Genomic DNA, 27,028 nt, shown 5'->3' with positions numbered 1-27,028 from the left:
CAGCGGGCATTTGGCTGGGACCATCTCTAAGCCAAGGGCTAGAGGCACAGCTTGGCTTGCTCTCTGCCTCCCTCCCTCCCTCCCTCCCTCCCTCCCCTTCTCTGTGTGTGTGCTTGCTTGTGTGCATACACATACTAGATGTGAAAAAAGACAAATGAGTTACCGTTGTATCTGTTAATAAAATGAAGGAGAACTGAAAAGAGTTAGGAACTTGAGCCCATGACATCGTGAAGGCCATGAAAGCACAGTGGGGAGTGAATGAAGATGGAGCCAGGGACTTGTTTGTTTGTTAAGGAGACTGGGCATTTCAGGCAGCTCGGTTTGCCCTGGTCCCATTGTGCAAGATAGTAGAACAGTCAGTCTGGTGGCTTCTGGGGATGCTCAGAGCTGTTCGTCCTATAGAGGCCCAGATTTCCAGGGCGTGAGCCACAAAATGGTCTCTAATGAAGGGAAGTGAGCACCTGGTCATACTTGGTACTCTGCACTTGGTGGGACCGCAAAGGCCTCCCCTGCGTGCCCTTTGACCCCTGATCATGGCTCTAATGAGCTCGGTTAGAGAATGTACTTTATCCAGCCAAACTGTGTATGTGTGTGTTTGTGTGTGCACATGCGTGCGTGTGTGTGTATGAGCATGTGTATGTGTATACATGTGTGAGTATATGTGTGTGTGTTGTGAACATATGTGAGTGTGAATGTGTGAGCATGTGTATGTGAGTGTATATGTGAGCATGTGTCTATGTGGTGTGAGTGTAAGCATGCATGCGTGAGCCTATGTGTGTGTGTATCTGTTGTGTATGTGTGAGTGTACATATGTGTGAGCATGTGTATGTGTGCGTGCATGTGAGCGTGTATGTACCTACTTTTAAAAAGATGTCAAGGAGAGCTACAGAGTCCAAGCTGAAAACTGCAGGGCCACCAGAGAAAGCTCCATAGAGTAAGGCGCAGAGGAAGCAACAATCAGGCTATTCCACAGGACCCCAGACTGGTGGAGCCTCTGCTGTGAAATCCCAGACTAGCCTGGGTTCCCAGAGCCTGCTGTTAGGTAAAGAAGCCGTTACCAGGCACTCGGGTTCAAACCTTAGTCTCTCTGTCTTCCAAAGACAACTAATAAACAGTATTTGGCAAAAAAAAAAAAAAAAAAAAAAAAAAAAAAAAGATGTTTACAGTTTGACCAATCAGGGCAGAGGAAGTGTCAGTTTACCAGGTCCTTGAGAGTCTTTCAGTTTATAGAAAATCCAGACATCATCTATGGCCATCCCACCCTGAACAGGCAGCTCTGAGGCTTGGAAGCTGAGCAGTACCCTGCTTAATGCTTGGGTGGAAGAAAACCACGAAGCAATGGCCAGAAGACACGGAGACTTGCCTGTGAGACAGGAGTCAGGGGGAAGATAGCCTCAGTGGTCCATTCTGTTTAGAGTTTTCATTCATATCCAGCCATGAGGAAATGTGGTAGATTTTCTGTCTTAGAGACCCCCAGTTTTGAAAGAGAAAGGAATGTCAAGGATCTTACTGAATGGTGGGTGCAAGATGTCCCTCTGTGGGCCTCGCATCATTCTTTGAGCCTAAGTCCATCCTTTTAAGAGGTGCACAGGGGAACCCTTTGTATGTTTCCTTTGGAAACCAGATTCATGCTGGGACTCCTGCATGACTCTCTTCTCGTTTCCTTCCTTCCTTCCTTCCTTCCTCTCTTCCTTCCTCCCTTCCTTCCTCTCATTCTTTTTCTTTTTCCTTTCCTTTCTTTTTCAAGACAGGGTTTCTCTGTGTAGCCTTGGCTGTCCTGGAACTTGCTTTGTAGACCAGGCTGGCCTTGAACTCACAGAGATGCCCCTGCCTCTGCCTCCCAAGTTCTTGGATTAAAGGCATGCGCCACCACTGCCCAGCTCCCACATACCTCTTAAATATACCAATTTTGTAGGTGAGAAAAGGAGATAATTTGCTAGAGGAGGCGAGAAACAGGTTTAGAGCTCAGAACAACCCATCTGTTCCTCCTGGGCTTTCCCACCATGCAATCAGTTACAAAATCACAGCATAGACCATCCAAGAGGTTCTTTCAAGCAGAGAGAGGGGACAGAGTTAAGAGAGATAATCTACCTAAGAGGCCTGGCTGAGTTCTGGTACCATGAGAACTGAGGCTTGGCCAAGCTCTAGTCCTGACTCTTCTCTTTCTCACCCGTGTGACTTGGGTAAACTGAGGCCTGCTGTCACCATTGTCTTTGTATCTAATGACGTAGTGACTTTGGAAGTACGTTGTAAAGTGTAAAACTTAATTGTCATGACAGCTACTGTATGGGGTGCCTCCTACAAACATGGAACAAAGAGAAATGAACTTCAGAGTGTACTGATAGGGTGGGTGGGCTAATCCTTTTACGTGCCATCCTGGCAGTACTGGGTACCTGCCACATCCCCGACCCATGTGGCCTCTTATCTACATCTGATGACAATGTTGGTGAGAACTGTTTGTTCAGAGAAATGAAGCAACTTGCTCAGGGGCAAAACTAAACGACAGAGCTGACATTGGAATTCAGCAATATCTAGCTCCCGGGCCCAGTTGCCCACTCTCCACACGTTGCGCTGTTTCTCAGGGTATTGGCGACATACTTTTATTATCATTTGACTGAGCCTCTGACCTCCTTTGCCATTGGTTTTCCTTAGAGATTCTCCTGGCAGGCTGCAATGACGTGTCCAGGAGACATTCTGATGAAGGCATCTCTCGTTTTGACTGAGAACCTGGGCACCCAAGGCCCTCTTAAGAGTGTTAATAACATTTACTAAACGTGACAGAGAGAGGTCAGCCTCTGAGTATTGTGCCAACAGGAGATAAACCTTCCACAGAACATCTGCTCTCTATTACTGTTGGGCAGACTCAGCAGTGCCTGACTAGCCTGTGAGTTCAGTGGCAGGAGGCAGTAAAACAGATGACACCTCCATCTCTATTGTACCTCTGGGACTGGAGCACACAGCAGGTGCGTGGGCCGAGCTGGAGAGACTGAGAACTGTGCTACTCTCTCTCTCTCAGGCAGAAACTGGACTCTAGATCTTCTTCCTTTGATATGAAAGAGTTGGAGGCCCCATCTTCTTGTTTTCTGATGGGTGGGATCTAGAGTTGTTTCTTGGGCTGTTTCTAGTTTAGGCTGGGTCACAAGGCTACCATCAAAGGTGGGGCTGAGGCTGGAGCCAATACAGAGCCCACTAGGGCTCTCACCTGGTGACTTTCGGCAGGCCTCAGTGTCCCACTGGCCGGTGGCTGGAGCCCAGTGCTGGTCTGTGTTGGGCTTTCCATAGTGCACTCCTGGATGGTCTTTCTTTCCTGAAAACGGGGTGTAGGAAACCCTAAGATTCGGAAGCAGCCGCTTCAGAAGCCACATTTCCACCACTTCATCAGAGCTTCCCTCTTCCGCTTCTGGTCAGAGCTGCCCTCCTAGGTAGGACCAAATGCAAGAAGGATGTGGGATGTAGGAGGCAGTAGTCAGTGTGATCATCTCAGGGACTATTCAGTACACAGAGCTGTCAAGGGCCTGTGCTGGTGGAGCTGGGTAGGGAACTGGAAAGTTCCCTTGGAGGCCTTCTCTCCAGTCCCAGCAATGCTGCTGCGTATTTCTCAATCAGTGCCCCTGACATGGAGTTCAACTCCCCTTAAATACCTGCAGCCTCTTTTTTTGTCCTTTCCTCCGGGTGCCTCAAATTCCAGCACCACGGACTATTTGTTTGATTCCTCTCCACGACACACCTACTGTTTTCTGTCTCCAGCCAGTAGGTTTCTATGTCACAACCCAGTTTAGCAATCTCCTTTGTGAGTCTCTTTGGGTACCCCAGAGCCCTGTGCCTCTCTCTCTCTGCAGCACCATTTCACTCCCTGACTCAGGCAGGATTCTTGAGAGTGTCCTGGGTTCTGTGCACCATGCCAGGCTTCAGGGACAGCAGTGGACGAAATGCTAAAGCAGACCGACAAAAAGCCAAACCAGAAAAGTCGAGTGTGTGGCCACTGGTGAGATCTGCAGCTGCACACAAGGTTGAAGAGAGGCAGGATAAGGAGTGTCCTGGCAGAGGGGAGGGCCCTTCCTGGACTAGGCCTGGGGAAGGTTGGATCCTGGGTGGCATGGAACAGGGAGAACAAGGGGACTGTCTTGAGCCTAGAATGGAGTAGTTATAGTGACCTGTCACTTCGTGATGGAGGTGTATTCTGGGCCATGCATTGCTGGGTGATCTTGTGCTAACATTATAGGGCATACTTACACACACACACACACACACACACACACACACACACACCATCTAGATTATTTACTTAGTTTTGCACGGTCAGGGATCAAGCTTAAGGCAATCGGCAGTTTTAGGGTGCTTGACAATTTAGCTGTACTCTAGCCGTCCCCTTTTTTATTTGTCACTGTTATTATTTTGGTTAAATTTGAGACAGACTCTTATGCAGCTCAAACAGGTCTTGAACTTGCAACCTTCCTGCCATAACCTCTCCAGTACTGACTAGTCTTCCTGGCGTGTATCACCACACACAACTTATGGCATTTAGGTTACATTTAAGTACACACACACACACACACACATTTGTAGGCCATATGGTGTGTATATGTTACTAATGTAGTCTGCTGCTCCTAGGGCCATGGTGAACAAAACAACATATGATCAAGTCAACCACAAAAGAAAATACTGTAGTCAGGAGACACAGTAAACACCAAATGTATGGGGTTGCTTCCATCCACTGCTACTCGGCACGCGGCTTTACAGTAAACATTCTCTCCAGCGGGAGTAGATGCAAGCCCTGTAGAATAATTATACAAAGTACAGTGCAGTAATTATATAAGCAACACACCCATTCATTAGCACGTTCTCTGTTACGCGCATTATATAGCTGTATGTTCTCTACTTTCGTATCTCTGGCAGAACAGTAGTTTGTGGGCACCAGCATCCCACCACAGTCACATGACTAATGCGCTGTCCCATAATGTCAGGAGGGTCATGATATTACTGAGCAATGGGAAGTTTTCTATGTTTTTGTAATTTTATGTATCTTCTGTGTATGGTTGTCCTTTGTGGACTTGAGTGTCATATGCGGTGCATGGCCAAAATGACTTTAAATTCCATACAAATCTGGCGGCTCCCTGAAGGCAGGGACCATGAAGAAATCAATTTTGCATGTTCTTCGTCCTGCTACATAGAACAGCTTTGGCACACGGCCGTGGAGGATGCGTGTTCTTTTGATGTGCCGGGGTTGAGATATGTCTGGGGCAGGCAGGATTGGACATCCAGTGAACTTCCAGAGGCACTGAGGCAAGTAAGGGGGGAGGGAAGAAATAAGAGCAGGGAAATTTGTTTTGAGGATTAAAGACCCACTCTGTATATATCCCCTACATTTTATAGACAGGGATGAGATAAAAGTGAATTTAAATAAAGACTTCAGTCTGTATTTAATGATGCCGTTATTAGGCTGCATTTGGCAATGCGTCTCCTGACATAAAGTTTTAACATCGGCCTTTCCAAACATTAAATTACCTTTTGGATCTGCCAGCTTTAATGATAAACAAAGAGAAAGCCGACCTCGTTACCGTCAGATTCATGGGGGTGGTTAACATTTGGTAGACTTAACCAACTCTGAATGGTAAGAAGTGATAGCCACTAAGTGACAGATTTTGATGGAGAATCACGGGGTGCAGTGACATTTTCAGCCAAGTTCACTACACAGGGGTCAATGAGGCTCTGCTTTAAACCAGTAGGACCTCAGTCCCCTCTACATTCTTAAAGCAGAGGAGGCTGCAGATGCCTTTGTTGACTGAGGCAGCCCCAGGCCCTGGACTCTAAGGATGCAGGGATGGAAAAATACTGATTCAGAGGACATGATGTAAGATGCTGTGTGAGTCTAGACAGTCATGAGGAATGGGCTTCTTCTTATACACTCTTGAATGTATAAGTACCTTCTTCCTCAAGGTGCCCTGGAGACCCTAGACAGTAGAGCCCTGGACTCTGTGTGGCTCACCTGTACTACTCATGGGTCAGGCCAGGGAATGGTGAATGCTGGGTTAGTGGAAGACATACACCATGCCCTCAATCATGAGTTCTTTGATGAAGGCAGGGAAGGGCCTTGAGAAATGAATAATTGCCCTGAAAGAGTTCTTCCCTGTCTCATGAGACATCCGATGGAGATGTAAATGCAGGAACCAAAGAGGGACAAGCTGGTGGTACATAGGCCTTGTGAAACAGGGGCAAAGAGAAAGAAAACCTCCTATAGGCTACCCTCCTCACATCCCCAAAACCTCAGGCAGATCCAGTTGGCCAGGCCTAGTCTAAATAGTGAGCCAGGGATTTGTCGAGAGACTGTTTCCAAAGAAAAAGTAAGACACAAAACCAAAACCCTCCAACCAACCAACCAACTAAAGAGAACAGAAACTCCAGTGGCTGGTCATCATGACTAGGAAAACATTAAGCTTCTCGCCATGCCACGAAACCACATGGCTGCCCGTGGCTCACTGCTCACCCTCTCATCAGCTTCTTGGTCACTATACTACAGATGCTGACCCCAGGTCATCCCTACAAGCTCCCTCTTCCTGTCTTCCTTCAACTTCAGTGTTCTTTGTCTCTGGCCATAGCTTCTTCCTCCACATTACTCCTGGCCTGGCTCAGATAGAGCCTAAGTAGAGATGCCTTTCCCTGTCATTCCTCACCATTTGCACAGACTCGCCCATTTCCTTTCTGTTTTAGTTCTTATTGCCATGTCCGAATCCAGCCTGTCTTTCATCTGCACCTTTTTTGTCCACCTCCCTTCGCATCTGGGTCTCTGTCCCATTCTTAGCTCTGTTTCCAATGCTCAGAGGAAGATGTGGGGCACAGTAAGTAACTGGGATTACTATTTTCATTCTTTGGACACTGGGACACTGGGGTGCTTTGAAGCAGTTCTGAATAGTGAAGTGACACTATCAAAGCCATGCCTATGCGGAGAGTCCTCCTGTGGGTTTGCGTAAGAGGCAAAGAGACAAGTCCTAACTGCGAGACTTAAGTTGTGAAATGCTAATTGTCCAGCCATTGCTTCTCACCTGGGGGAAGTGGCTGTCTCTTAGTCAACCCAGGGGGAACACTGGACAATGTCAGGGGGTATTTTAGTTGTCATAGCAAGGGTGGGTGCCATGACATCTAGTGGATAGGGGCCAGAGGTGCTGTTAAACCTTTGAAGATGCTCAGAACAGCCCGCAGATATCAGCAGTGCTGAGATCAATAAGTTGGCTCTAAGCCAGAGTGATGATAGGAAGAAAGGAACAAATTGAATGTTTCCCAGTCATTGGAAAAGCCTTTGCCACAATCTGTGCCTACGTAGGTGCCTTTAAGTCCCTCTGGCTGCAGAATTCAAGAACCCAAAAGTGGGCAGTTCCTCTGAGAATGTGTGTCCATTGTGTTGTTTCCCTGTTTTCCTGCCACTGTCTTCTCCACTTGTCACCCACCCATCTCAATCTTTATTGTTCTGGTCCTGGATTTTGTTGTCTTCCCTCCACCTTTTTTCTCTTCCTCTCTCCTTCTCTCCTACCTCCATTTCCTCCCTGTTTCCTCTCTTCCATGTACTTTCTGTCTCTCCCATTTAAATGCCCATTATGAACATTTGAAGTTTAGTGGGTTTATGGTCTCGGTCCTTAATTTTTAAAGTGGGTAATTGCATGGTCTATACTAAATTAGATTTACTAGCATTTTACTTCTGTGGCATATGGCATCAGATGGAGCTGCTTTTTATCCCCCGCAGTTGGTGATCTTTCTTTCATTCCATTTCCATGCATTTTGAACATTCTGACAACAAGCAGATGAGCATCTCTTTCAGCCACAGTTCCTGCGGAGACTAAGTTGGTCAGGCAAGGCAGAGGTTATGCTGATGGGAAGACCAAGTCTGCACTGCTGGCATCTGGAACACAGCTGTAGCCTGTACCCTTCCTTGTCCCCAGCCCACCCTTTCTCATCTTGAACTGACATCCTTGGCACTGGCATGAAAAGGGGAGGCCATTGCTCTTGGAGTTGATCTCCTAGCTCCTCCTTCTCACCTCACAGAAATGGTCCCTAATCAGGATAGCCTGAATGTACTCACAGATACCAGCTTAACCAGTGACTTAGTTTCAAGGAAAAATGGCATGCATAATGGGGATCTGGAGAGAAGACTACCACAAGGATGTTTGGACATCTGTAGTCCCCTAGGAAGACATTGTGGTGTTGAAGTCTAATTTTTGCAGGACTGGGAAGGAAAAGACAGGCTTTCAACCTGCATGCTACATGTGGCCTCCAAAACAATTCTGCCTGTCTCCTGGGTACATAGAACAGCAACTATCACTCCAACCAGAAATCATAACTACAGTGGGAGCCACAAGTCTAACACATTTTGTTGATATGAATCTCTTCTCTCTCACCTTAGGAAAAGGGCAATAGAGAAAGAATGACAGATTATCTGAATATTTTTTGAATGAATGAGCACATGAATATTCTATTCTTGTCCCACTGGGAATACCTAGCTTAGACTCTAAATACCAGTGTCCTGTTGGATAAATATACTGTGCTGTGTTCTGGCTTCTGGCTCTTTCCTTGGGGGATGGTGAAAATTAATGATAATAATATAAAAATTAGAGTTCATTACTGGTGCTTTGATCTCCCAGGAAAAAGAGACGGATAACACTAAGGTAGAAACAATCAAAGGAATTGCTCTTCAGTACCCCACCCCCACCCCCGATTCTGGAAAGAACACAAGGCTGCCCCAATCTATTATTTCTCTTGCTTATGCTCATCGCAAAGATGGGAGGGAGAGGAAAATCAACCCAATGCATTAATAATCCAGTTTTCCTTTTTGATGAGAGGTGACAGGGTTCTGTGTTGTCAACTCTAGTAGACTTGACCTGCATTTGTTTAAAGTGTGGGGTAAAATGTGTGGCTTAGTGTCTCTCTGCCTGACGGATATGATACATAGGTGATATAATCTGATGCGACTGCATTGGTTACTAGTCTCACTGCTCTGACAAATTATCTGAAGCAACTTAAGGGGGGAAATATTTACTTTGGCTTACAGTTCAAGGGGACACAGTCCGCTGTTGTGGGGAAGGTATGGTGGCAGGAACAAGGGGCAGCTGGTCACACTGTATTGGCAATCCAGAAACAGAGAGAATGAACAGAAATAGAGCCAGACTATAAAACTTCAAGGCCTGCTCTTCAGTGCCCCACTTCCTCCAGATTTACTTCTAAAGCTTCTACAACCTTCCACACAGTAACACCAGTTGGGGACTGAGTGTTCAAACACTTGGGACTGAGGGAGACATTTCACACCCAAACCACAATAGACTCATAAATGGCTTGAAATGTACTGGAGAGTAGTTTTCACTTAGAGAGGAATGGACTCTTGAGAAAGCATTTGACAGCTGTCCATCTAGGCTCATGGCTTCTGACCCCTACCTCCCCATCCTCCATCTCTATCTACCCAGCAAGCCTTTGATGAGTCTTGCAGAGCAGAGAGCAGAGCTGCTTCCTGTCTTCACGTTTTGTGCTCTCAGCTGCGTCTACCCTGACTAGTGCTCTAGCGTTAAGCTTGGTGATCCAAAGAAGCTCTCCAGATTGAATTACCACAGTCAAGGAGGCTGGCCTTGGCTCACTCTTCTCTGCTGTTGAGAGGCCAACTTTGTCTGGCATCCTGTACACTCAAACTCATCAAGGCTCCCAGCGGCCTTTATCATTCCACGGCCCTTCTGCCTTTCTTCCCCTTCAGTCCTGCAACTTGGCCAGAAGGCTGTCACCAGCAGCCATTGAACAGTACAAATGGGCAGCTCCAGCCCACTGTTCTTCCCCATCCTGGCTCTGTGTGCAGTGAGCCAGGAGTATGGCCCCTCCAAGCACTGTGCCGCCACATCCTGCATTGGGGTCGGCCACAGGCTGCCCGTGAAGCTGCCCAGACTACAAGGTGGAGTGAGGGCTCCTTCTGTGACCACGGCTAAGAAGAACACATGAAGATGGTATTCCCCAAAAGAAAAGTAGGAGGGAAGTGGCAAGAACTAGGAGAGAAACCAGAGACCAGCTTAAGAAGGTTAACCGGCAATATTGATCAGATATATATGTAGACTCTGCCGAGTGGCCATATTAATAAAGCATTAAGTGCAGATAAAATTGTTGGCTATGTCAGGGAATTAATTCATACATTTTTCCAGGGGTCATGTCCCATTTAGCTTTGTGTGTGTGAACAATTCAAGTGAGCCATGCTGTGAAGTTCATCCACGCACTTTCATCAGACAAATATGAAAGGCATCCATGCCTAATGTGTGTCCAGCTCGGTGGTGCTGAATTGTACTGGAGCCAGAGAAAGGGGAGGTGGCAGGCTTCCCACACTTACTGTTCCCCATGTGGGTAGCAGTTCACACATAAGGAAGCCAGTTCCCTGAGTGCTTCCTACCTGTAGACTCCTCTCCACTCCTTTTCTGGACTATGTTTTGACTACAGTTCCTAGTCCCCTCTGAGTTGTTCTCCATGCCCTGTCAGCAAGCACCCAGAGCCCTCATTCTGCTGAGTTGTGTAACCTATCACACGCGCTCCCTGAATGACCTAGCACACAGCTCAGTGGGGTAGAAGGCTGTCCTTCTTCCCAATTCCAGGGGCAAATGCTTACCTAAAACTGCCAGCTGCCTTGCCCATCCTCCATGGTGTAACCCACCAACACTCCCCTCTGTCGGTTTTTGGACACAGGCTCCCACTCAACTTGTGCCTGTCATGTAGGGATGGACCTCTGGGCTCCCCACTCTCCCCTCACCTACCTTGCTCCATCCTGATCATCCTCAGTGCCAGTGTGCCCAGCTCTCTGGTGCCACAGCCAGTGTGTTCCTCCGCTCCACTGACTTCCTTCCCATTCCACACCACCACTTACCACTTGGCTCAGGGTCCCTGACAGATCTCAACACTCTGGTGTTCTTGAAGGCCCTAGGGAACTTTGTGCATGCCACTAAGCCACACCTCTAGATTCTTTCTCTGAAAACAGCATACCATCCATCTCCTTCTGGCACCTTGTTCCCACAGTGCCTGATTCTCGGCATGCCCCAGCAGCCATCACATATGCACATATGCAGCATATCCCCCATTCCCATGTCTGCTGTGCTAATCATTTGAGCGTATATGTTTTTTGGATACACTCCTTTCCCCATCCAGTGGAATGACCCCAACCCACCACTCTTCTCTGTTGCCATGATTACCATCACCTGCCCTAACAAATGTCCAGTTCCTCTTGAGAGCTCTGACATCCCGGCTCTGTGCCCTGAGCCACACCAGCATATCCCTACTTCAAGTAGACTCAGAACATAGCAACATAACTGCTCGTAACACAGCAGCTGTTCTCAGCTCTCACCAGTAGCCATCTACCCTGTCAGCATCATTCTGGCTTACGGGAGATGAAGATGTTGCTTCTCCTCCAAGAAAATGGAAACTTGCCTGCTGGGTCTCTCTCAGCTTCCCCTCCCACCAAATACTTAAGGTGCTGCAGTGTTTATTAGACGTAGAGCTAAGCTATGTGTTTCAGCACTTGAAATGGAGCTGGCCTGATTGGAGATGTGTAACACACACACTAGATATGAAAACAAGAATATAAAACATCTCAATGATTTTTGTATTGATTGGATGTTGGCATTATAGTACTTGTGATTTAATTTCATAATCTCATACTTTTCTTTTGACCTTTTACAAAGTGCCCACTAGAACATTAACAGAGGCTTCACATTTTTTTTCTCTGTTGGGTAGCACTGACTGAGCTGGGATAGAAGCTGAGCCACAATATGACAGAGACCCGAAGATGCAGTCACTCAAATGTAGATGTATATTTCTTGCACACGTGAGCCTATGGGTCATTCAGGAATGGCGATGATGAGCTATGTTGCCATTTTCAAACGACGTGAGTTGTGTGTGTTCCTCCATTGCCATAGCCTTCCATGAGAAAAGAGAAGAGAGAAGAGGGGAGGACACCAAAGAGATGATCTGTATGCCGTGGTCACCTTTACCAACCTCTGTGGTCTCAAAGTCAGCTTAGGTCTTCCTGAGCTCAGAGGAGTCTGTCAGATATCATCTGGGCTGGGTAGCCATGCATCCACTTAAGATGGAGTGATGGGCTATTAACAGGAAGAAGACAATGGCCCCTGGGTTGGCATCATGGAGTACCATCTTGGAGGAGGACTGTCCCTTCTGTCATGCCAGGTGAATCTCTCCCTCTCTCCAGGTTCTGTCTGTCTGCCTTTTTAAAGGGCTTATTCAGAAAAGGCCACTTTCTTCTGCTGTGGTTAGCTTTTCTTCCAACTTCCTCTTCCTGAGTCTTTGTACAGTGTGAAGTGCACAGCCCCCAATTTCCCGTGACATCTGGTACCCTATAAGCATTGCCCAGGTCTCTCCACTAAAGTCCCCAGAGACTTCCTAATTGATATCTCATGGGAAATCCTTGGTCCATCTCATTTCTAGTCCTTGTAGGTCCTTGGGTCCAAATATTGCTTTTTGGCCTTCCTCCAAACTCTCTCCAAGCATTGAGTCTCCAAGGCCTCAAGCCTGGTTCACCCTCCCCCTCAATCTCCATCCAATACTGAACTCAAATTGTCATTATAACTCTGTCCCCGGGGGATGCCATCACTTAAATATAAGAGAAGCCTAGAACTGGCTTCATTTTTCCCCACCCCTCAATAGACTCTTACTGTTTTCACCTCGTCAGTGTCATTTGAATTTGCCCACCTTTGTAATCCCAAAGTCAGTCCTTGGTCTCCTGAACTCTAGGGAGGCTAACAAATGTGTCTGACTCTCCTTGCCCTGACCCTCACTACTGGCCTCATTTTTCTCTGCTGGATTTTTAAAATAGCACCCAGACTGATCTTTTCAGATCAAATTTCCATTCTCCCTCCAGTATACCTACAAGAGCAATTGCCCTGAAATGCAAACCTTGCCATGTCATGACCTGTTTAAAGTCCTTGGACTGTTTCTTGGGATCTTAGGGCACCATTCCAGCCCTTCTAATGAGCCTCATGCTGTGTCCCTCATGCTGTGACATTCTTCATGTGCCTTTCCAGACCTCTCTGATCAGGCACCCTAGGCTTCCTTAAGGTTTGTGTATGTGTATGGGTGGGTGGGGGGGGGGAGGCTCCATACCTGACACATTGCTTCTCTGCCTCTGTGAAAAACTCACTAACTTCATTCATAGTTATCTCCTCTCTGAAGCTTTGTAATCAGTAGCCACTTAGGTAGCCATAGCAGCTTAGTATGTATGCATGTGTGAGGTAAATGCAGGAGTCTTTCTCTGAAGTTTCCCCATTTGAGAATTTGCTTTTCCTTTATCTTCCTAAGAATGCCTTGCTTCCCTGTACAGTAAAGATCTTGCTTTCTCCACAGGCCCCAGAATATCTTTGAAAAACAAAGATCCAGTCTCTCTGGCTTGTGATTTCTGGTACATGAATTCTTGCTTTTATGGTTGCAACATGATATGATTTTGCTTTTTCACTTGCCTTGCTGGCTTGTGGCCATTTACTTATGTAGCTTTATCTTCCTCTGGACACTTAGGAATCAGAACCATCCCATTCTCTCAATATACATCACCTTGAGTAAGAGAATTGGTTAATAAATTTTTCATGAACTAGTAGATATAGGAAGGATCGAATGAATGTACTAACTTCCTGTATCACTTACAAAATTCGTGACGTAATGAATGAATGATTCAGATCACAGATGCTTTGGGGGATCTGGAAAGTAGGGAATCCATTCAGCTGGAGCTCATCATGGCTCACTGGGGGCTAAGGTGGGAAGCGAAAATAAGGTGCACTTCAGTTAAGATGTAAATATGGCCACAGAAAGGCCAGGAGCTTTCCAAGAAGAGACTGCCTGGACAAACAAAACACTATCAAAAACAAAAAAACAAAAATCCCAAACCACAGGGCAAAGTTACATGACCTATTCTATGTTCATCAAAGATGATCTAGAAACAGATAAGTGACCATAGAATTTAGTAGACCATGATCCTGGAAAGGCATATTAGAACCAGATTACAGAGGGTCTGAAGGGCTAGCGGATCTTCACTGGTGTGAGGGAGACTGAGGCAAGTCAGGGGAATTCTGGAGAACAGGAAGAGAGGTGACAGCAGGAACAGAGAACAGTGGAAAGCAGGTCCCTCAGTGATTGAGCAGATGGAGTGGCCAAAGGGTTGGAGAGGGCACAAGCCAGCTCTGCCAGAAATGTGTGTGTGAGCAACTGTGCTATTAGTTGAGTCTGAGAAGCAAGAACGAGCCCCCCAATGCAATGGTAAGGGGTGCCAAATGTGACACAGAATTTTCAATAAGCTCTAAAGGAATATGTCTAAGGGAATAGCAGCCCAAACAAGAGCCCAATGTGTGATGGACGCTTGAGTCTGTACATAACAACCTAAGGGCTGGGAATTATGAGAAATGATGTGAGGATTAATGTTATTCCTCTGTGTATGTATGCATTCTTGTGTGTGCTCAGGTGTATGTATGGGCGTGGTGCCTGCGGAGACCAACAACAACTTTAGGTGCTGTTCCTTGGGCGCTGTCCATCTTGTTTCTGAGACAGAATCTCTCAATAGCCTGGAATTCACCAAGTAAAGTAGGCAAGCTGAGCAGGGAGCCTGAGAGATCTGCCTGTCTCTGCCTTCCTGCCATTGGCATCATAGGCATGGACCACCATGTCCTGTTTCTTTACATGAGTTCTGGGGAGTCTAACTCAGACCTTGACTTGTTCCCAACTGACCTGCCTCCCCAGTGTAGTGATTCTCAAGGGGGAAAGTATCCAACAAAGAGCAAGAAAACTGCAGATCAGACACAGTGTTAGATAATACAACAAGGCTCAGGGTAGGAGCTAGGGAAGGTGGATGAATGGGGAGTCCAGTTTTTCTGTTTCCTTGCCAACACCTAGCATGATTAGGCCTTTTAATTTCAGCTATTCAAACAGGTTTGTAGTAGCATCTCATTATGGTTTTAACTTGCATTTCCCCAGTTACTGTTAGTACTGTTGAGTGTATTTTTACCCACCTGTATCGCTTCTCTGTGAAGTGTCTGTCTACATTTTGTTGGACTTAAAATTTGCATGATTTTCTGATTACTGAGTCTTAAAAGTCTTCATGGTCTCTGAATGCGAGTCCTCTGTCTAGGATAGGCTCTGCACACAATTTCTCCCAGGTTGTGGCTTGTCTAGCCATTCTGTTCATGGTGCCTTTGGAAGAGTGGACAAGTGCAGCTTTGATGAAGTCTAACTTGCTAGTTTTTCCTTCATGGGTTGTGCCTAAGTCTTTTTCTAACTTGGGGGCCATGCAGATTTTCTTAGACATTTCACAGTCTTGGGGTTTACCTTTATGTCTACGGTCTATTTTTTGCTAATACTGGTATATGGCACATGGCAGATTGAAGTTCTTGTCTCCCTTTAGTGTGTGAGGATCCGGTTATTTTTGGCTCAACACAGTGTGGGACTTTTTTTCCCGCAAATATGGAGCACAGTGATGATCTTAATAGAAGTTGGCTTAGAATCTCCCCAAAGTCAAGGTTAATTTGGCTCAAATATTTATAAAGGGTATACCCTTGTCAGATGGGGGACCAGTACCTGGTTAGAAGGAACTGAGGAGTGAAAGTCATGGGCTGACACTTTGGCTGAAATGCACTACAACGGGCATGGGTTTCCTGGGAAATGCATGGCTGTGGTGCTTGGCTAGCCACTATGCTCAGGGTAAGGCTTCCTGGAGGAGGAGATGTCCATGGAGTTATCGTGAATGAGCAGGACCAGCAAGTAACGATGGGAGAGAGAGAGAGAGAGAGAGAGAGAGAGAGAGAGAGAGAGAGAGAGAGAGAGAGAAAGAAAGGGAGTGTGTGTGTGTGCGCGCGCGTGTGTGTGTACGTGCACACATGGTATGTCATCAACATATTACTATTTGTGTGTTGGTAGAGAGGGACGAGTAGAGAAGCAGGGTCTAAGGAGACAAGCCTCACCAGCTATACCAAGGAATCCCATGGATGGAACCCGGGGCATTATGTATTCCAGGTAAATGTTCTTTCACTAAGGCATTGCCCAAGCCTATTTTTATTTTTGTTTTTAATCTTTACTTTGAGGCTGGGTCTCAGTAAGTTGCTCAGGCTGGACTTGAACTCATTCTTTAGCCCAACCAGGCCTTGAGCGTCTAATCATCCTGCCTGGCTTCCTGGGATTACAGGTATATAGGGACTATAAGACCCAGTTGAGCAAAAGCTCCATGCTTCTGGGTAGTTGGGATGAAGGGACTGGAGGTAGACAGTATTATTCCATTAAGAGAAATACCAAAGAGGCAGATGCAGACATGGCTGGGGTGGTTGTTTGCATGCAAGGAATTGGGCAAGGGTATAATATCTGAGAAACGGATGCTGCCCTTTGTTAAGCTCAGGATTATAGCAGGAGGCAGAAGGGAGGAAAATGCGTGTGTGTGTGTGTAGAATGGAGACAGGTGTGTATGCCACAGCATATGTGTGGAGGTCGGAGGACATCTCTTCAGCACAAATTCTCTCCTTCTGCCTTTATGTGATGTGCTGGTTTGAATGAAAATGACCTCATGAATCCATATGCTTGAATACTTGCTTGTCAGTTGGTGGAACTGTTTGGGAAGGATTAGGAGGTGTGGCCCTGATAAAGGTGCTGTCTCACTGGGGGGGGGGGTAGGCTTTGAGGTTTCAAAAGAAAAGTGCCATTCCCAGTGTGCTCTCTGCTATCTGACTATGAATCAAGAAGTAAGCAATCCCTCAGCTGTTGCTTGTGCCTTTCCTCCACCATCACAAACTCTAAACCTCTGAAATCATAAGCCCAATTACATTCTTTTCTTTTATAAGTTGCCTTGGCCATGGTATCGCATCACACAAATAGAAACCTGAAGAAGCCATGTGGGTTTGCTGATCACACTCAGGTCATCAGGCTTAAATGACAAGAGCTTTGCTCACTGTGCCATCTTGGGTCTTGATAAGTTTGAGACGCTCTCTAGACAGTTACCTGGAGGTACCAACAGACTGCTGTGTGCACATGTTTTTCCCCCAGGGAGGTGGCTGGAAATGACATCCATTGCTCAGGAAGCTCCATAAGGCAGGAAAGGAGCTTTGCAGAGACCCTGGGGATCCATCCGTATTAAAGGAGAGCAGGAGCAGAGGGTACCTGAAGGAATAGCCAGAAAATTAGTGGAATCCTGGGAGAGCAGCTTCCTGGGAGCCAATGAAGTTGAGGGCCTTGGGTGAGAAAATGGGAGCAGGGCTTCACTGCACGGAACCCTGGCCCAAGAACAGGCAAAGCAGGGCTGCTATAGCAAATGAGCTCAGACCCCAGGTGCCACTATGAGGCGTGCAATCTTGGGCAAGCTGCCTAACCTTCCCTTTCTCACTTATCTTGCCAATAAAACAGAATTTTGATAAACTGTACGTTGCGTGGGGATTAAATGAGATCATATATTTGATGCGCTCAGAGCAGCACCTGGTGATCATAAACAACAAAGCTGGCTATGATGTAATTAGACAAGGGCTCAGAAGTACCCACTGGTTTTACAGTGATGCTTGTTGGCATTGGCATTGAATGCACTTTGAGTGTGGTGGGAAACAAGGTGCCTTGCAGTTAGCGGGAGGGAGGACTTTGGGCTGACATCAGCAAACTCTGAGGAATCATTCAATAAAGGGAGCTGTCAGTATTGTAAAAGTACCTTGGGAGGCTGTGCTCACCTCCCTCCTGGCACTGAAAGTCCTCCTTCACTCTTTTGTGTCTTGGCTGTGATTTCTGGCTTTGTGCTCACTAAATTGGGAGCCCGTTGTGTTTGGTTATAGGGCCAGTGTGGCACATGGCCCATCTGGTCACAGGAAGTTCTGTCTGCTTGGGCTTTGATGCTGTCTGAATACAGAGAGGCAAGCTTGTGTGGAAGAAATGGAAGACAGGAGCAAAGGGAGTTATATGAGGTGGGTGGAGCTTTGTGGGGAGGGGGAGGAAGGCAGGGGATGGGGATGGAGGCTCTCTTGGAAAAGGGGATCCAGGAAAGGGGATAAAGGTATGAGAACTCATGTGGAGGGAGACTCCTTCAGTGGAAGAGATGAGTGGGAACAAGTAAATAGAGAGCACTAAGAGGGCAGAGCTGATGGTAGATAAGTGACAGGGCTATCATCATATCTGGGAACCAGGAGCTGCAGGTAAGCCCTGGGAAGCAAAGGTAACCAGATCCCCAGGGCTCAACCCATCTCTTTTTCTTGTTAGCACAGGGCCATAATGGGCTGGTCCAAACAGCCATCGGCAGTGTTAGAGATGTGAGCTATAGAGGCATCTCCAGTAAAACTTCTTTATGTCCCCCTTAAAGAGCCAAGAGCTGTTGGGGTGCCTAGAATCTTCTGTAGCTGGCCTCTGTGGAGCTTAGAGATTAAGTAGCTGGCACTCACAACTTGAGGGGTCATTCCCTAGCTTTCAATAATGTATGGAGGGAAGGTGAACACAGAACAGGATGCTGCTTTCCCTGGAAAGATGAAGCTGTGGAGGCAGCAATGGGTTCTATGCCATTCATTCCCATGCACAGGGGCTGCCTTCCATCCTGGTGTCATCTGATGTTGCCACATCACCAACATCTGCTGCAATTCCTGTGGAGGATGAAGAGCCTGGTGGTCCTGCACTACTTACACACTCAATAGCCACTCATTCCTGACCACTGTGTGTGTGTCCACATTCATCCAATATTTACTAAGACAGATCAGGTTTGGCCAACCCACTCCCTCAAAGAGCTGACTGACTAGGAGAAAGAAAAAAAAAAAAAAAAAAAAAAAAAAAAAAGAGAGGCCACAGACAGGCAGCAGGAGAAATTTACAGAGCTAAAAGGAAGGGAGTTCATTTGAGATGAGTGATCTGGGAAAGCAAGCAGGCAGGCAGGAAATGTTATCTGGCCATCGAAGGCATGAGCAGCTGAGGACACACACAGGTGGCTGGTCAAGTCTCTGCCAGTGGGGCAGGGAGCTGTTTGAGTTCTCAGGAAATCTATGGAAGAGAACACTGGGACCTGGGAGTTGGAGGAGGTTTTCAGAAAGAGGTGGGTCTGTAGAAAGAAGAGTCCAGGCAAGGAAAGAGGAGACAAGGAACAGGGTAGTGTCAACAGAGGCAGATGAGACAGCGTAGGTGGGTGAAAATGCTCCGGTGGTGAGAAGATGCAAGGCAGTGCGTGACCAAAGGCAAGTCCCAATGCTTTGAGAGGACCATCCTTAAGGCTGTAATAAAGATGGAGCAGAGATTAAGGAAATAGCCAACCAATGACTGGCCCAACCTGGGAGCCATTCCATGGGAAAGAGCCAACCCTTGACACTATTAATGGCACTCTGCTATGCTTGCAGACAGCAGCCTAGCATTACTGTCATCTGAGAGACTTCATCCAGCAGCTGAATGAAACAGATGCAGAGACCCACAGCCAAACAATAGGCTGAGCTTGGGGAGTTTTGTGGAAGAGTAGGAGGAAGGCTTGAGGGAGCTGAAGGGGTTAGGGATATCACAAGAAGACCTATAGATAAACCAACCTGGGCCACAGGGACTCACAGAGACTGAACCACCAACCAAAGAGCTCCCATGGGCCAGACCTAGACCCCCTACACATGTGTAGCAAATGTGCAGCACAGTCATCATATAGGTTCCCTAACTACGGGACTAGAGGTTGCTCTGACTCTTGCCTGCCTTTTCATCCCTTCCCCCTATCTGGGTTGCCTTGTCTGGTCTCAGTGGGAGAAGATGTGCTTAGTCCTGCTGTGACTTGATGTGACAGCGTGGCTTGGTACCCCTTAGTGGCCTTCCCTTCTCTGAGAAGGAGGGGAGAATAGAAGAGAGGGGACTGTGCGGGTGAGACTTGGAGGAGAGGAAGGAGTGGGCTGGGATCAGGTTGCAAAGTGATTAAATAAATACTTTAAAAAAAAAAAAAAAAAAAACCAAACCAATAGCTATGCACTCTCCCCTGCAAAGGCATGCACACACTTACTAGCCCTGAGCTAGCCACTGCTACAGTAGGCTGAGCCAGCCTCACCAACCCAAAGGGAGCCATGCTGTCCAAATTAGACATATATTGGGATGAGAACAGGGGAGAGGAGAGCATGGATAAGGATGCACTTGTCAACAGGCTGCCTTTCCACTGTCAGGGAACCTCAGACCCCAGATGGAGAGAAAGCTCCACAGAGAACATGATGTTTACCATTTGAAAGAGAGAGAGGCACTATGTGAATGCAAAGGATTTCTTGACATAAAAAAGGTGTGCTGAATCCTGCGGGGCCAGAGACGCACTGGGCCCTATGGGTCTTCAAGGTTAGATAAAGGGGCAGGTCCTAGTCCCTACATATGTCTCCTTGTCTCACCTTCGCCCTTGTTGCAGCCTGGACCTCTCAGCCTCACCATGGCTACTAGTTGACTCCTGTGCAGAGCAGTCCCCAGGGCCGCAGGATGTGCTGGCACATACTGTTCCTCACTTGGCAACAGCTGGGAACTCTGAACATTCTGGCCTAGCCTAGTAGCTGGGCCTCAGGGACCCAGTGTGGACCAGGAGCATCCGCTGCACATTAAGTCTTGAGCACACTGCTCTCTTCCGCCCATCTGTCCCCTCTCGTGGGACTGCTGAAGAGCAAGTGTGCTGTGTGGTAACTGCCTGTGGAAGACATATCCCTTCAGCACGCTGGGAGACCCCGAGTCTCCATCTTGTCTTTGGCATTCATAGCCCTAGAATTCAGTTCCTATTTTCAAGCTAATTATCCTGTCTCCAAGGGGTTTGAGGCCAAGAAAATACCCAGTCAAGCCTCTTCCCTGTCGGAAATTAGTCACCATCAAGAACCCAGACCTTAGTGAAATGTACTCACGATGGCCTGGGAGTGGGCTTGGGGAACAGGATTGTCAAAATCCCCTGAGGGCCTCATGGAGAAGGAAAGAAGAGGGTCCAGCATCGGATTCCCACATTCCCTTCTGCTGTCCGTTACTCCCCTGACTCAGCACCCTAGGTAATGCTCTGGGTGTTAGATGTAGTGTGTGACACAGTTGGCTGGGGGCCTGCACATCAGAGTTGGTATTAACACATTGCCTTAATCAGCTTAGGAGGCTATACAGTGAGATTGCAAACTAAGTGGCTTAAACGGAACTTTTATTTCTTGGTGTTTTCTGGGATGTCTGAGGTCGTGGAGTGGCTTCCCAGGGTGGCTTCTCTTCCTGGCTAGTAGAGGGTCATCTCCTCACTGTGTCTTCTCACAGCAGAGAGCAAGTGAGTGAGCTCCCTACACTCTCTTCTGAGAGGGACTCTAATTCTATGAGTTCAGGGCCGCATCCTTGTGACCTTGTTTAACCTTAACTCCTGAAGGCCCTCCTTCCAATATTGTCATATTGGGAGCTAGGACTTTAAAAATGCATTGGAAATGGGGAAGCAAAAGAGGGGTAGTGAAATCCACAGTGCACACCTTAGATGTGTCTGTTTCGGAAGGTAGAGATGGAAGCAGTTGTATCTGGAACAGACCCTTGGGTGTGTGCTGCCTCTTGTGACAGAGCTGTAGCCATGCCACTGTGTGCTGAAAGAGCAGTGGCAAAGCCAGTGAGACTTTGACATGAATACCTGGGGCAGATGGTCCTAAGTTCTTTGTTCACAAAGAATATAGACTTTGTATTAGCGTCCCATCACTGTGAAGTATTACTGATGTCAATCAGCTTAAAGGAGGAACGGTGTATTTGGCCTTGTGGTGTCAGATTTCAGTTCCTGGTTGCTTGGCTCTTTTGCTTTAGAGGCCACAGTGAGGCTCTGTAGCATGGTGGATATGTGTGGCAGAGAAAGCCATTCCGCTCAGGTGGCCAGGAGGAGGTGGGAAAGGGCAGGATCATTGGTCACCCTTTAGTGACCTGACTTCCTTCTACTATGGCCTGCCTCTTGAAGTTCCAATAGCTCCCAGGAAGACCCCAGCCTTTAGGGCACACTTCAGATGTATATCTTATATTTTCTGGGATATTGCTTTGTGATTAAGTTATCACAAGTAGTTTATAAAACATCTAGTAGATATTAATAGTTAATAGGCATGGTGCAATGTGTGCTAGGAGTAGGAAAGCAGAGAAGTTACTGGGTGGGGGTGTTCTGAGGTTCAGAGTCCAGTCTGTCATTGCTAGTGTCTTAAAGTTTATTTGCTTTGGGTACACTTCCTTTAAAGTACCCTTAAGATGCAGGATTCCTACCTGTAACACCCTCTCTTTAGCACAAGTCCTTGGAGGACAGGCTTGGGTGTCTGAGGTCAGGCCAACCTGAGACCACTTCCTCCTCCGCTGCTTATCAGCTCTGAAAACGTGGGCAAGCCACCAACCTCATCAGAACCCCTACTTCTCGTGTGAAGGCAAGACACTGGCCTTACTGTGTTGAGGATGAGCTTGTGACACAACACACCATTGCTGCTGAGTATCCACGCACAAATCTATCTTGGATCCAGAATCTTCTGCCCACGTCTCTGATGGACAGACTGCCGGTTCCTGCTGCTCTAGATGTCTTCCTCATGGTCTAGGGCTAGCCTAGCTGCTGCTGTGTAATTTTCACTGTAGCACTTACTTCCCAGTATCGGGTCTTATGTGGACCCCGATATCCATAACTGATGGATAGGAAGTTGTGATGGTCACCACTGGCGTGGGGGCTACACAGCACCGGTCTGCTTTTAGAAGGAACGTCGTCTGTCTATGAAGGGGCATCATTTGGGGATCATTCCTTTCTATTCTTGCTCCCTCGTGGTCTCAAGTCATCATCTGAGTGTGACAGAGTGTGACTCTGTCCACTTCTTCTGCCTCCTACGGAGCTGTCTCATTCTGAGTCTTGCTCCCTGAACCAGTCCAGTGAGACTGTAGCCTGAAGACTGACTGAGGTCAGAAGATTCCCACGCTCTCTCATTCACAAGGAATGGGGGCATGTGTAACAGGTTACCTGGGCAGGGCTTGTAAGTCGTCCCAGTTACAATGCTTTGGCCAGCCCTACAGGTGGCTGGCCATTCATGTGCACTTTGCTAGTTAATGCATCTACTTCACTTGCCTAGGGGTGGGGACTCCCCATCGCTACACACTTGAGCCTACACGGTGAAGGTGCATTGTCCACTATGAGTGTGCGTATAAATGAATCCACAAGTCAGGAAAAATGCATTGTCATGTTCTGTTCCTTGCTGTGACCTGTATTTTCCTTGTGAGATGCCAATCAGGTGTATGACAGCAATGGGCGAAAAAACAGCAGGGAGCCTGGGCCATTAAGATACGGGGATTGCCTCAGGGATTTTGTCACAGTGATGGAAAGCTAACTAAGTCTATATTCTCTGCGAACATGAGAACTTAGGAATATCCTGCCGTGGTCCACCTGGCCATATAGCCACGCAGGGCCAATTGGCTGTGGGGTCTGTGGTGATGCACTCTGCGTTCTCCTCAACCTCTGAGAGATAAGTTTGATAGTCTTTTACTTTTTTATAGTTACTTTATTGAGGTCAAAATTCATATCTGCCTAATTCAACCCACCTAAAGCATACAGCTCAGTGTTTTTTGTTTGTTTGTTTGTTTTTACTATATTCACAGTCATCTCATAACCCTAGGCAACCGTTACTCTGATTTGTGTCTCTATGGATTTACTCTGTCTAGATATTTTTGTTAATAGACCCACCCGATATTTTGGTGTGTGTGTGTGTGTGTGTGTGTGTGTGTGTGTGTGTGTCTTCTTTTACTTGGCATAATCTTGTTAAGTTTCATCCATATTGTCACACATGGAAATATTTCATCCCTCTTATTTAACAGCACTAGCCTGCTGCAATAGGGAACCAGCATCCCCTTGCCCCTTGGTTGATGGATGTTTGAATTGTTTCCACTTCTCAGTCATTGTGAATAACTGCTGTGAATGTTTACATAAAAGTCTGTGTGTTGAGTGTCAGTGTTCCAGCTCCGCGGGGAAGAAAATTAAGACTCTCAGTCACCAGCATTATTGAGCGTCTACTAGATGCAAGACTGCACCAAATATTTCCTGTCTCATGGACTTCTCACAGTAGCCCAACAAGTAGCCTTCCTCCCCCTCCCCCCTTTCTTTAAAGAAACAGATCCATTAGCTAATATGGGGTGGAGCTGGGACCTTCACGTTGCATCTAGAGGGTGGACAGCTCCTCGTACTGTGCTTCTCCAAGTCATCCTCTCTGATGGTCACACTAGTGAAGTCCAGGTGATGGGTCCTTGACCCCCAGGACCTGAGCTGAACCCCTCCAGTAACCAGTGACTTTGTCTTTACTATCCCAGTGTTCACTGAAGAAAAGATATTCAGAGAAGTTTCATAGCTCACTGGAGACTGGGGTGTGAACATCCCACAGTGTTTTGCAGCTGCTTCCCTGCTCCCACAGCTGCCTCTCACAGCTGCATAGCTGCCTCTTTCCTCAGGAAGTTTCCTGTATGCTTAGAATCCCATTTTCAAAAGGGGTAGCACGCATGTGCCTTTCTGAGTGCATGTGGTGGTGTCTCTTGAGAGGATGCTCACCCCCTGGGCCCAGGGACCTCAGACAGGTAGGACCCCTGGTGGCCAGCTGTGACATTGCATTGTCCCTCAGGCTCGTATCCCATCAGAATTCACTGCTACATCTGTCAGTGAACAGAGACCAAAAAAGCATGCAGTGAACTCACTCTGGAGAGTTAGTTCTGTGGATACCGAGGTGGAGAGGGATTTGGTGAGCTGCCTGGAAAAGGAAGGTGGCAGTGCGGGGAGGGTGGAGAAGGAGGAGGGGTAATGGCAGTGGGTGGCATACCAACTGTCTCCATATGGTTACCTACCCACAGCTGCTATCTTGGATGACCCCATGGAGTGCAGCAGAGGGGAACGGCTCTCCATCACCCTGGCCAAGAACCGCATCAACCGCGCACCAGAGAGGCTGGGCAAGGCCAAGGTCGAAGTGGACATCTTTGAGCTTCTCAGAGACAGCGAGTATGAAACTGCAGAAACCAGTACGTAGAATGGACAGGCTGGCAGAGGAAGAGTTGGTGGTGGGCGTGTGCCTAGTGCCAAGCCTCTGATTCAGATGTTTCCAGGGGAGGGAGAAAGTTACATATCAGGAAGGCCTGTGAGACTCTCAGCCCAGATGAGACTCTAGGTTTTGGTGTGAATCATGAATTAGATAGAATATTAATTCACAAAGTAATCTGTCCGTCCATCTGTCCATCTATCCATCCATCTACTCATCCATCCATCCACTCATCCATCCATCCATCCATCTATTCATCTCCTAGGCATTTTCTATACATATACTTGAACAAAGTTTTGTGGATGATTGTGAAAGAATGGTGGCCAACATAAAGGTAGCTTATCAACTCCCCACCTGATTGTCTTCTTCCTTCCCTCCTTTCCTCCCTCCTCCCTCCCTCCTTCCCCTTCCTCCCTCCTCCCCCTCCCTTCCTTCCTCCTCCTGCCTCCCTCTTAACTTTTTTTCTTTCCCTTCTAGTCTTTAGTAGTGTTTCATGTTGAGATTGGCTGCCACTCTGTAACCCAGGCTGGTCTAGAGCTCAGTATGTAGCCCAGGCTAGCCTTGAAATTACGACAATTCTCCTGCCTCAGCCACCCCACCTGGCTCTGTGTCACATTCCTGGGCTGAAGGCAGAAATGTAGGAAGATGCTGGACTTGGAATAGAGGATGACCACTTTCTCTAAGATATTCAGCCTGCCTATACCTCAGTTTCTTCATCAGTAAAATGGGATTGCTGGGATCTACTTTGCAAACCTTGGATATTTGCTGTGAGACTCATATGTGTTAAAATATAGGAGAGGCCCCTGTGAACTGTAGAGTTTCACAGACATTTAACTTACTCCTAGAACACAGGGTGGGACCCCTGTGCTGGATGCCGATTTCACGACTAGCAATAGTGTGTGAGTTATATGCTGTGTCCTCTACTTTAGAAAAGAAAGTGACGCTCAAAATTTGGGGAAATCTGCCTGAGCACAGAGCTAGTCCATGCGCAATTTGCTGCTTCTCCCTTGTGAGCCTTTGTCTGGTACTGGTATTGCCTTGTGACCTATGATCAACTGAGTGAGCCCCTGCCGTGTAGCCAACCTGGAAATGAACAGCTCCAATATGGGAGGAGAGCAAAGAGCTGTTAGTCTACTTCTGGCTTCTGTGGCCAAGTCCATCAACTTAAAAGGCGGGAACATTTGTTTGGCTGCACAGTGTTTGAGGTCTGAGTCTGTCACGGACTGTCCCCATTGCTGTGGGATTTTGAAGGTGTGGAGCATCGTGGGGAGGCTTACCTTAGAGTGAAGTGGCCCACCTGAGCGTAACCAGGAAGCAAGAGGAGGGATGAGGGTCCCAGTGTCCCCTGTAAGGACTTGCCTCCAGTGACCTTATTTCCTTCCATTAGGCCCCGCCTCCTTAAAGTTCCCCCTACCTCCCAACAGCACCACCATGTGGCGACCAAGCCTTCACCATGTGAGCCTTTGAAGGACATTCAAACCTTGACTCAGCCCACACACATGCTGACATCAAGCCCCCAAGACACTGGAGAGTCTCCTTCTCTTCCTCTCCCAACCTGGAGCCAAACGAATAAAAGCAAAGAACAATTTGTGTAACTATTGATGTTAGGCACCGGGTCTTTCCTATGAGGATGTAGCCATGCTCTATTACCTTGGCTATGCCTGGGCTGTTAGGGCTGCAAGGAAGAGAACAGGTTTTCACTGCTTAAATACAGCAGATGATGGGGGAGAGACAGGCAGTAGCCCCCAGCCCCCCCAGCCCCCCCACGTGTGTGTGTGTGTGTGTGTGTGTGTGTGTGTGTGTGTGCATATGCATGTGTGTGTTTCTGTCTCTCTGCCCTGCTCTTAGTGCTATTTATTTATTTATTCTTCTCTTGTACTGCTGGGTCCAGGTTTGTCCCTCAGCTGGCTAGTTTTCCTAGCTCACCCATCATGTACCTGTCTCATAATGGCTGCTTAGGATGATACCCTCTGATTCTTCACTCTGGAGCGTTTATTGCGTGTCTTCCCTGTGATTCAGGATTCTATGCATTGGGAACAGTGTTGGAAACAAGATGGACAGGACCTCTGGAC

General features: G+C 47.4%; 1 protein-coding gene across 5 annotated transcripts in view; it reads left to right on the top strand.

Moving 5' to 3' along the window:
* Positions 1-27,028, top strand: part of Grik4 (glutamate ionotropic receptor kainate type subunit 4) — a 428,100-nt gene that overhangs the window by 227,682 nt on the left and 173,390 nt on the right. For all 5 annotated transcript variants that reach the window (XM_051156249.1, XM_051156245.1, XM_051156246.1 and 2 more), the window contains one exon: positions 24,775-24,939. In XM_051156249.1, the coding sequence (XP_051012206.1) occupies positions 24,775-24,939 (165 nt within the window). The remainder of the gene's footprint in view (positions 1-24,774; positions 24,940-27,028) is intronic.

Source organism: Acomys russatus, chromosome 14, assembly GCF_903995435.1.
Source record: "Acomys russatus chromosome 14, mAcoRus1.1, whole genome shotgun sequence".
Classification (NCBI taxonomy): Eukaryota; Metazoa; Chordata; class Mammalia; order Rodentia; family Muridae; genus Acomys; species Acomys russatus.
The sequence above is the reverse complement of the archived record's forward strand: the minus strand, read 5'-3'. Positions and strand labels throughout refer to the sequence as shown.